The sequence below is a fragment of the Echeneis naucrates genome, chromosome 7 (genome assembly GCF_900963305.1).
Source record: "Echeneis naucrates chromosome 7, fEcheNa1.1, whole genome shotgun sequence".
Classification (NCBI taxonomy): domain Eukaryota; kingdom Metazoa; phylum Chordata; class Actinopteri; order Carangiformes; family Echeneidae; genus Echeneis; species Echeneis naucrates.
Genome location: NC_042517.1, coordinates 10,821,601 through 10,831,457, shown reverse-complemented (window position 1 = coordinate 10,831,457; position 9,857 = coordinate 10,821,601). Strand labels below are relative to the sequence as shown.

The window sequence follows — 9,857 nt, the reverse complement described above, 5'->3', positions numbered from 1 at the left end:
AAAAATATGACTTTTTTTTTTTTTTTTTTTTTTTAAGCAATCTGCAGAAATAAATGTTGGTTTCATCTCAAATATCATATTCATGCTTTATTTTTGACCCTGAAGTGAACAGTAACATACATAAATAGATACATAAATAATTAATATTCAAACAGACACACTGTCTCGGTGAAGTCCATTGATGCTGCATGTCTGACAGGTGTAAATGATATTTACAGCTGAGATCAACTACAGTTCATGTGGAGCTGGGAGGAAGGAGGACAAGAGGCTAGAAGAGCCAGGAGATTTTGGGCTCTGTTAGCAGGAGGTGAAAGTTTTCCAGAAGAAGTTTTTACAGGGGGCTTTGCGGTCGCGCTGAGGCAGGGATAGCCTGTTGTAGACAGCCCTCTCCTCGAGATGAGACTCCAGGGGCTCCTCAAGATCCACAGGTGCCGCTTCGCCCGGCAGCATGTTGCTGTCCAGAGCGCCGTCCAACAAGCCAGACACCAGCTTCAGGATCAGCTCCTTCCGCTCTTTGTTCAGCTCCTGACCAAAAAAAGACAGAAAAGAGGAGACCATATTATTAAGAAGGCTAAAAATCATGCAAAATGTGACAGTTCAATTACTGTGAGCTGCCCTACGGGAGAGCTCAAGGTAATGTTTCAGCAGGGAGTTCTTTCAAATGGAAATTGCAACTGTCACACACACTGCTTTTTTGATTTCAAAGTCATTTGTATCATAAGTTCAAGAGTCTTTTTAAAATTGGTCATCAAAAAGTCTTTCAATAACAAGAGCTGCAACTGAGAGAAATCTTCCCATGAGCGATAGTAATCTCCTTACCCTGTTCACGTGGATGGAGCTTCTGTCCTCCACAGGAAGCACGGCGGCGGCTCTAACACTGAACAGAACCCCCATGAGAGCTGCTAACACCACCAGGAGCTGCATGCTGTGACAGAAGTGCAGGTAACTGACCAGAGCTACAGTCACAGGAGTGTGTCTGTGTGTGTGTGTGTGTGTATGTGTGTGTGGGTTTTAGAGCAGAGGTCTGAGCAGCTCAGAGCAGCCAGAGATCCAGAGGAGAGCGATGGAGAAAGTGGAGTTCAGTTGGAGGCAGCTGCTGGTTGCAAGATTTGGAAACAACTGATGTTTCTCCTCCTCTCCCTCCAAAGTCCCTCACTCTCTTATACGCCTCTCCCTGTGGCTGCCGCTGACGTAGTTGGTGGTGGGTGTATGATGGAAGGGTGGAGGGTGTGTGTGTGGGAGCATTTTGGATGGGGGTGGCGGCTGTACGTGAATGTGGAAGGGGAGGGGAGGTGGAGGGGTCAGGAGACAACAAATGGATCCACAAGAACAGTTTACCTTCATCTAACACAACTCACTCACAGAGGGGACATCTGCAGCAGATGACGTCACTGAGCTGAAACCAGGTTTTGACATGGACCAACTCATCAGCTGTGGGATCCTACCAGATGTAGCCTAAGTCGGGATAAACCTTCTCCGAGTAGATGCACTGAAGATCTGAAAGAAACACAAACGGAGCACAAGCTGACTCATCATTGATCACCAACACATCCCAGTGTTTAGCACTCTGCTTATGTCAACATCCGATTCCTGCCTCAGTGCTCCGATGCGCATCTCTGACGCCTGCAGGGTACAATTGAGCAGTCTGACACGCTCCATGATCCGTCAGGAAATGAACATCACTAATCTATGGGAAAGTTAAAAGTTGTGAAGAAAAGGTGGGTTAATTTTAGTCTACACAGACACAAGCAATTCAGCCAAATGGCAGAAACGGATTTGGTCCCTCGGATTGAAAGTAAAGCGCTGGCAGTGACAGTGTAATATATATAAATACTGCAGGCTTTAAATTGACACTACAGACTAAGCTGATTCAAGTTTGATTCATCTGGTAAGAAACTATTTGTGGCCACAAATCCACTTTCAGTGTAACAGAGATTACAATATGTCTATTTTCCAAGCCAAATCTTCCCCAGGCGACATGTTCTGGAGGTTTTCCCTGGACTGTGTTTATGTGATATCTATACTAACATGGGAATGTTAGTATACAACAACAAATACTTACAAATACATTTGTCCGATGGGTTATTTAAGATAATAAGCTTCCATCTTACATAAGGACTAAATTATCTGGCATATTTCTTAATATTCTGGCCTTTGTGTATGGCTTAATAAGACTTCAAAGTATTTAACAAAGATTTGTGTTATGTTCACCTAAACTACTGCAAAGCCCAATTATACCAGTCTGCATTGCATGAATTGCATTCTCCCAGATTCATCGAAGAGAGCTGATTGCAGCATAAACATATTATTGTCTGAGAGGAAATGGGTTTCGGTGTTTGAGAAGGTGACCACAACCTCCAGCATATACCAGTGAAACAGCACAATTAAGAGAGTTTACTGGGTTTGCTGTTGTGACGTCTTAAGTTAGTGCTACTGGCAGAGAACATACAGTACTTATATTTCAGTACGCCTTAGCTGTGTTCAAATTGATTTGTATTGCTTTCAAAACATTTCTTGAGATGTTTCCTTCATACATTGCTAAGCTGAAGAAGGCCCGCAGCCAATCCAAAGATTATCTGACTGCTGAATTGGATATATTGACCATTCAGTGTGTGTTTGAAGAATCTACAACAATGGCCTTGCCAGCTCGAGACTTCAAACTGTGACATTTTTCAGCATGACGGCTGGTGTGTACGTGCTCCCGTATGATGTGACTGGAAGTTTCAGTAGATCTACTCCAAGTGTGGCCTCAAACTCTGGCTCAACAAAAGTCCCAAAGGTGTACTGAGCCAAGCACAATCTGAGGCATGTTCACTAAACTGTGCTCAAAGTCGCGTCACTGCAGCACTATCTTAATTAGCATCGTGAAAACAGATAAAAGCAGATGCCCCTTCAGTGGTTTTAGTGTACGTTTTTATTTTACTTCCTGTATTTCAGAATGTGAACAAAAGCCCAGCACACTATAAAGCCAGTGCGACAATGTGGTGCATAGTTGCAGGCTGGTTGCATTTACAAGGAAACCAGTGACAGTGACCTTACACAACAATAACTAGAATTGATGCAACTGAGGGCAACAGACTCGCTTCACAGTGCAGAATAGCAAATGATCTGAGCAATTTCACAGAGCCAAGGGACTTTATCCCCAATGAGTGAAACTGGCTCACACGTTCACAGATCAAAGGTCGCCATCTTGTGCCTATATGCTGCAACTGCACTTATAATGCTTAGTGAGCAAAGTTGTGCTTTTAACATGTAAACTGCTCTGCACTGAAAGGCCTCTGAAACACCCATCACATCACTTGTGTGTGGTTGAAAAATGACAGCGACTGGTGATTAGCTTAAAACTGGAAGAGAGATTTTTGGACTAATGGACAACTCCCGTCCTTTCCACTGTCTTTTTTTTTTTTTCTTGCAGCCCATCTGGTTTTCATTGCATGCAAAGTAACTGGCACATAGATGAATGAACACACATCAAACTGCCATTTTATGTTATCAATTTATTACAGTACATAATTCTTATAAAAACAGAAATTCTTTGCATGGGTAATAACACGTTTCTCAACAAGGGTTCTTTGAGGATTTAAAAGTAACCGATAAGAACTGATCATATTTGAGAAACAAATAAACGACACTGAGATGTTAGATTTCCATTGAGAGAGAAAAAAACAGTACTGTCGAATGAGACTGAGCATACAGGCTTACAAATGCACAACCTCACTATCAGTGGTTGATACCCAATTCTGCAAGTAACAGTTGCATTATGAATTCACATCTTAAGACATTTCTTGCATTGCAGCTCAAATGCTCTTCATTTCACTTAGTTTGCATTGTAACACCATCTTCATGTTCTACATGTCAATCAATGGTCAGAGCTCAGCATCGATTACATTTAATTCATTTTAAATTGATGATATTGTAAAACTATTTTTCCAAATTTGTTACGTGAGTTTCATCTAAAGCACTATATGCCTGGTACACTATGATAATAACCGAAAAAATACTTTAAACACAACAACCAAATTCAGGCACTATAGGGATATGTATAGAGGACACATTAGTATTCTGGATTAACAGTAATGTTAGATGGCAATTGTGTATTTTCCTATGAGCACAAACTAATAAACAGTACATGTACATACTCTATATGGTATGTAACATATTGCATATTTTGTGGGTGCAGTGTATCCAATAAACAGTACGATGTTTCAGAGTGAGGTCAGGTTTGATGACAATGGTCTTCCCACTCAACCCAGCCCGTCAAGTTACTCTTCACAAAAATACTAACAGTTACAGAGTAAAAATGAAAATAAATTAACAAGAAGTGAATCTAAGACTGGAAAGAACAGAACCAACTAACACTTCTTCCGTGTAAATCAGCACGTTTCCACCCACTGAATACAAGTTACCACCAAATCGACATTCTTCAGGTGGCTGTTTCAGCGGTGGACAAACAGTAGAATGAAGTTCCTTACTTATATGTGGTGTGAGGGCTAGGTGGAGGGTGATCATGGTGATCTGATGTTGCTTGTCATGCATCACTGAGTACCTGTTGAAGGCAAAGAAAGTAGGATTTGTCAAGAGTGCTGAATTGTGAAATAGTTCTTACCACACACACGTCAAACACAACATACCTTTCTTGCAAACTCGGGGAGAACAAAAGCTGCTTTGTGAATTTCAGGGTTGTAATATTTAAGTTTCATATTTTCAATGTCTTCTTTTCCCAGAGCTTTCACTGGTTCCTTGAAATTTGTTTCCTGGTGAAACAGGGGAAGGAGACTTCAGTTATTTGATAAACATAACCAATTGCAGACAAACAGCAGGCAATATATCATTCAAGGGAATGGTTTTTCATTAATTCAGTGGCATTTTTATAAGCCGGGTGCTTGATAAATGGCAAATATAGAATGATGAACCCACTTACTGGATCTTTTCCACAGAGCATGAATCCAATTTGGCCACTGGGATAAGTTGGGATGGTGCTGTAGGCGTAGTCCACTACTGGGAATAGGGTCTTGCAGAACGTCCACATCTCCTTTATCAATTCCAAATGAAGCCACTGACACTCTCCTGTGAAATAGACAAAAGCCAAAGAATGGTCATGTTAATTTCCTGTCTGCCATTCTTCCAACTTGATATATTTGAAAGGCAAGGATATGCCCAAGAGATGTGACTAAAAGCCATAAATAATATCAGTACTTTTGGTAGACCTACAATGAAGCGTAGCTTGTTATCTGGAAACACAGCTGTGAGGGCCTGACTAAAAATTATTCATTAACCTTTTTCCACCTTTTGAACAACAAAACTGTATTGAAACGTGAAGTTACCCTGGGAGCAAAGAATTCCTCCTTTTCGCAACGCTGCATTCATCAGCTGAAAGTAAGATTCCTTGAACAAACTCTCAGCCGGTCCTGCAACAAAAAGGATAGGACTGTTTTCTACAAACAGTTGGCAAATGCTGTTGTTGCAACACTTCTCAAACAGCACTCACCAACTGGGTCAGAGGAATCAGTTATAATGACATCAAAGGCATCCTGGTTCTGCTTCATGAATTCAAAGCCATCTCCAACATGGAGGGTGAGCTTTGGACTGAAAAACCCTTTGGCCATCCCGGGGAGGAACTTCTTGGACACATTTATGACATCCTGTATGGGAGACAGAATCAGCAATGACATAAGAGGACTTTATGCTGGAAATGGCTTTGGAGAAAAGCTCTTGTAGCCTTACTGCTCTTACCTCATCTATCTCACACAGAACCACAGACTCAACCAGCGGATTCTTCACCACTTCTCTTAGCACACCACCATCTCCACCACCAATAATCAGCACCTACAGCATGGGGAAACACGCCATTTAACTGTAATGACAGAACAGCCAACTCCTCCACAGAACGCCTAAATGGACACCTCATGAATTTCCCCCATAGAAAACAAATCGGTTAGTACCTTCTTGGGGCAAGGATGGCTGCACAGGGGAAGGTTAGCAATCATCTCCTGGTAGGCAAACTCATCTCTCTCTGTACACTGGATCACTCCATCCAGCACCAGGACGTTCCCGTAGGTTTTACTGAAAAGTGACATTAGCAAAGAATGAGAATAACATTCGAAAGATCTGACACCTGAAAAGTGTTCACACAATGTTCACACAACTTGACCAGGAGCCACATGTCTGCTGACAGGGCCATCTTAAGTCACACTGTGCAGCTGAACTGACGCTATATGTCCACAGATGATGGATGGATGGATGGATGAATGAATGAATGAATGAATGGATGAATGATACCATGCCTTTTATCTGAAGAGGAAGTGGAACAAAGAATGACGTCAGCACTAACATTAAATGTCTATGTTAACGATGAATGGGAGACCGTTTGCTAAGACTGCCAATTAGAAATGAACCAAATAAAGACTGCCATTGTGGCTTTGGTTCCCCTGTCAGCTCCGGCTCTTTGGCTAACGGGGCCAGCCTGCCTGTTGGCCGCAGGTATGAGGTACCGACCACCTGAGGAAACTCATCTTCGACCCGATGAGCCCCAAACTGCTCACACTGCTGGAAGCTAACAGCTAGCGGCGTCCGAAAGGCACCCACTCACCTCTTGAAGACCATAACATCTTGAAATTTGGACTTCTTATCGTAGAGGACCTCCTCCACCTGCAGGCTCATGGCCTGGCCCGGCCATAAGGAGCCCAGCTCAGTAAACCAGCCCTCTTTGATGCGGTCCATGACAGCAGCATGCAAGCCACAAGTACCACGAACGTGTTTGTCAGTGTGGCAATGTGGATGCGTTACACTGGCGATGACGTAAGGACGTGCCCTGACAGCTAAACTTGCTGCCGCCTCCCTTCGACCAATGGGCTGCTGCTGACGTAGCCGACCCGTCGTCGTGTCAGCCAATGGGGAGGCAGTATGGACGGGCTCGTGTATAGTTTGTTTGACTCGTCACTTCCTGCAGATCGATACATGTGTCCCTGCGAGCAGCGGCTCACCTGTGTGTTTATATTTATTTTATTTCGAAACAAGTTATTCGTTGTTTTACAGCACGATCACAGCACTGAACAACTCAATCCTTTCTCCACACAGTTTATTGGGCCACGCTGCACTTAGAGATATGCTGTCAACACCCTCCATGCTGAATATTAGTTGAGGCTTTAATTTACAGATTTTCTCCGGTGGCCTGGTGTGCATGCACTAATATAAAAACAGATAAAAAGACACTCGTTAAATTCAAGCCTAAAGCATGTTGAGGCCATTGTTGCTAAAAAAAAAAAAAAAATCAGGAAGTTTTTCACAGAACTTTAATTGTGCAAGAACTGATCAGGAGCATTGTTGAACATTTCCCCGTTCTTTTCAGCGCAGCAGTAAGCACAGAGCATGATGGGCCTCTGGTGAGCAGAGCAAGTGATTCACATGCAAATGCTCAGTTGGGTTTAAGTCAGAACATTCAAGAACAGCCAGAGTTGTTCTGAAGCCACCACTCATTGTCTTGTTGAAGGGTGAACCTTCAGCCCAGTCTGAGGTCCTGAGCACTCTGGAAAAGGTTTTCGTCCAGAGTATCTCTGTACTTGTCCGCATTCATCTTTTCTTCAATTGCAACCAGTCGTCCTGTGTCTGCAGCTGAAATTCACCCCCACAGCATGACACCACCATGCCTCGCTGTTGGGATTGTGTTGGGCAGGTGATGAGCAGTGCCTGGTTTTCTCCACACATAATCGCTTAGAACCAAATCCAAAAAGGACTTATTTCTCATAGTCTGGGAGCCCTTCATGCGTTTTTATTGCAAACTGTATGCAGGCTTTCATGTGTCTTTCACTGAGGAGAGGCTTCTGCTGGGCCACTCTGCCGTGAAGCCCCAAATGGTGGAGGGCTGCAGCGATGGTTGACTTTCTAGAACTTTCTCCCATATCTGCATGTTTGGAGCTCAGCCACAGTGACCTTTCTCCCCCAATTGCTTAGTTTGACCGGACAGCCAGCTCTAGGAAGAGTTCTGGTCATCCCAAACGTCTTCCATCTAAAGATTATGGAGGCCACTGTGCTCTCAGGAACTTGTAAGTGCAGCAGAGCTGTGCGTGGCCACAAGTCTGTCTCTGAGCTCTTTGGCCGTTCTTTCAATATCATGATTCTCATTTGCTCTGACATGTGCTGTAAGGTCTTGCAAGGTGTGTGCCTTTCCTAATAAAGTCCAATAGATTTAATTAAACACAGCTGGACTCCAATGAAGCTGTAGGACCATCTCAATGATGATCAGAAGAAATTGAGAGAAGCTGAGTTAAATATAGTGTCACAGCAAAGTGAATATTTAGGGATGCGATATTTCAGATGTTGTTCTTTAATAAATTAGCAAAAATGTCAACATTTCTGTTTTTCTGTCAAAATGGGGTGCTGTGTGTACATTAATGAGGAAAATACTAAGCGCTGATCCCTGCTGCTTGTGGGTAGAAAGAAAATGACACCTAGACTCTTTTGCTGCTCAGATCTGAATGATTGCACCAACAAGATGATAGTTCGGAGAGAGTAGAAGAGTTGAGAGAGATTGAGTGTAAAATGACTTATCTGACTCCTCTTCTGTTTTGAATCAAGCAGATTATGTTGAGAGAGGAGGTCTGAGACCTTGTACCGCACATTCAGGAACATCTCTGGGAAGGGTAGAAAGGAGACCTGACAGTAGTCTTCAGGTCTGGTTGGTTTGGAGTTATCTACTATGGGACAGGCTTGATTTGAATCATGTATTTATAAGAAGTAGTTTAGCCTACTTTTTATTTTATTTGGTATCTATTTCTTACTATTAAGTATATATGAAAAACAAAACATGAGGGGACATTTAAAATCTCTACAAATGTAACATTGAACTTTGAAAATCCAGGATTAGACATGGCCATATATTTGTGGTGGTTTGTTGTGTTCTTGCAGAGACTTCTTTCTATTTGATCATTTTTCAGAAAGTTCCCTTCAACCATACATTTGTGTTAAGTACGAAAGATCGGTGACCCATGCTATGAAACAAATTCAACATACCCAGGTCAATGTTTCATTATCTTGCTTAAATGAACCTAACATTGGTTGTCCTGGAAACCAGGCGACATAATAAAGGCTGGGCATTACATGGTTCATTTAAGACAGGTTTTTCTTTTTCAGTTATGACATTCACAACGTTCATTATAAGCGGCATCATGCAAATAAAGTGGCCTAGTTGGTAAGAGAAGTAATAGTGATACATTCTGGCAATTTAGTCATTGCAAAAATGAACACTGATATTCAGTCATCATTTAAACAATATGCTCAAGTAGAATACAAAAAAAATCAGATAACATTGAATCATTAGAGCCAGGCTAAGGACATACAGTGCCTATAGTATTTACAGTACCTGACAGAGCTTGAATAGTTTTGAAAAGAGGAGCAGAGTGAAATGGAAGTGCTGGATGTGTTTGAGAGAGACTTTATATTGCCAAAAAACCCATTTATAAAAGCAATAAAAGGGGTATTTTATGGTAGTACTTTCACTCTGCGGTCGGATAATGACCAAACTGTCATACCAGAAAAGGCAAAATTCACACTATTAAACTAAAAAGAGAAGACAGATGAAGAAAATCAGATGTCTTGTGAGGTCTGACTGATGTGTTAAATTATAATTACATAAAACCTCAAACAGAGTGTGGATAATTCTTGTAATAATAGATATTAGAGGGTCTAATTTTAATAATATCATTTATATCTGTTAAAATGAAGCAGCAGTAGTTACTATGTGGCCAGGCAGACCAGGCTGGTCATTTAGAGCGACTTAGTTTTCTGTGTGACTACAGTTGTAGAAATTCAAGCTGTATTGTTTATTTAAAAAAAAAGGCAAACAGTAGCTTTTTCCTCTA

At 41.9% G+C, this 9,857-nt stretch overlaps 2 protein-coding genes across 2 annotated transcripts; both read right to left on the bottom strand.

Moving 5' to 3' along the window:
• Window positions 1-294: 294 nt before the first annotated feature.
• Window positions 295-948, bottom strand: LOC115046612 (somatostatin-1B-like). Its single transcript, XM_029507101.1, has 2 exons — window positions 820-948; window positions 295-525 (listed from the first exon to the last, which is right to left on the bottom strand). Exons 1-2 carry the CDS (start codon window positions 922-924, stop codon window positions 298-300), a joined length of 333 nt encoding a protein of 110 aa, XP_029362961.1. The 5' UTR covers window positions 925-948; the 3' UTR covers window positions 295-297.
• A 2,542-nt stretch (window positions 949-3,490) lies between these two features.
• Window positions 3,491-6,773, bottom strand: srm (spermidine synthase). Its single transcript, XM_029506979.1, has 8 exons — window positions 6,590-6,773; window positions 5,943-6,063; window positions 5,734-5,826; window positions 5,489-5,642; window positions 5,325-5,408; window positions 4,922-5,067; window positions 4,632-4,754; window positions 3,491-4,546 (listed from the first exon to the last, which is right to left on the bottom strand). Exons 1-8 carry the CDS (start codon window positions 6,718-6,720, stop codon window positions 4,529-4,531), a joined length of 870 nt encoding a protein of 289 aa, XP_029362839.1. The 5' UTR covers window positions 6,721-6,773; the 3' UTR covers window positions 3,491-4,528.
• Window positions 6,774-9,857: the final 3,084 nt, after the last annotated feature.

Coding starts and splice junctions, on each gene's coding strand:
- srm (XM_029506979.1), bottom strand. CDS start 6,720: ATGGACCGCATCAAAGAGGGCTGGTTTACTGAGCTGGGCTCCTTATGG. Junction 5,409..5,488: donor TGATTCCTCTGACCCAGTTG/GTGAGTGCTGTT, acceptor TTTTTGTTGCAG/GACCGGCTGAGAGTTTGTTC. Junction 5,068..5,324: donor AGGAATTCTTTGCTCCCAGG/GTAACTTCACGT, acceptor TCTATTTCACAG/GAGAGTGTCAGTGGCTTCAT.
- LOC115046612 (XM_029507101.1), bottom strand. CDS start 924: ATGCAGCTCCTGGTGGTGTTAGCAGCTCTCATGGGGGTTCTGTTCAGT. Junction 526..819: donor GCTCCATCCACGTGAACAGG/GTAAGGAGATTA, acceptor TTTTTTGGTCAG/GAGCTGAACAAAGAGCGGAA.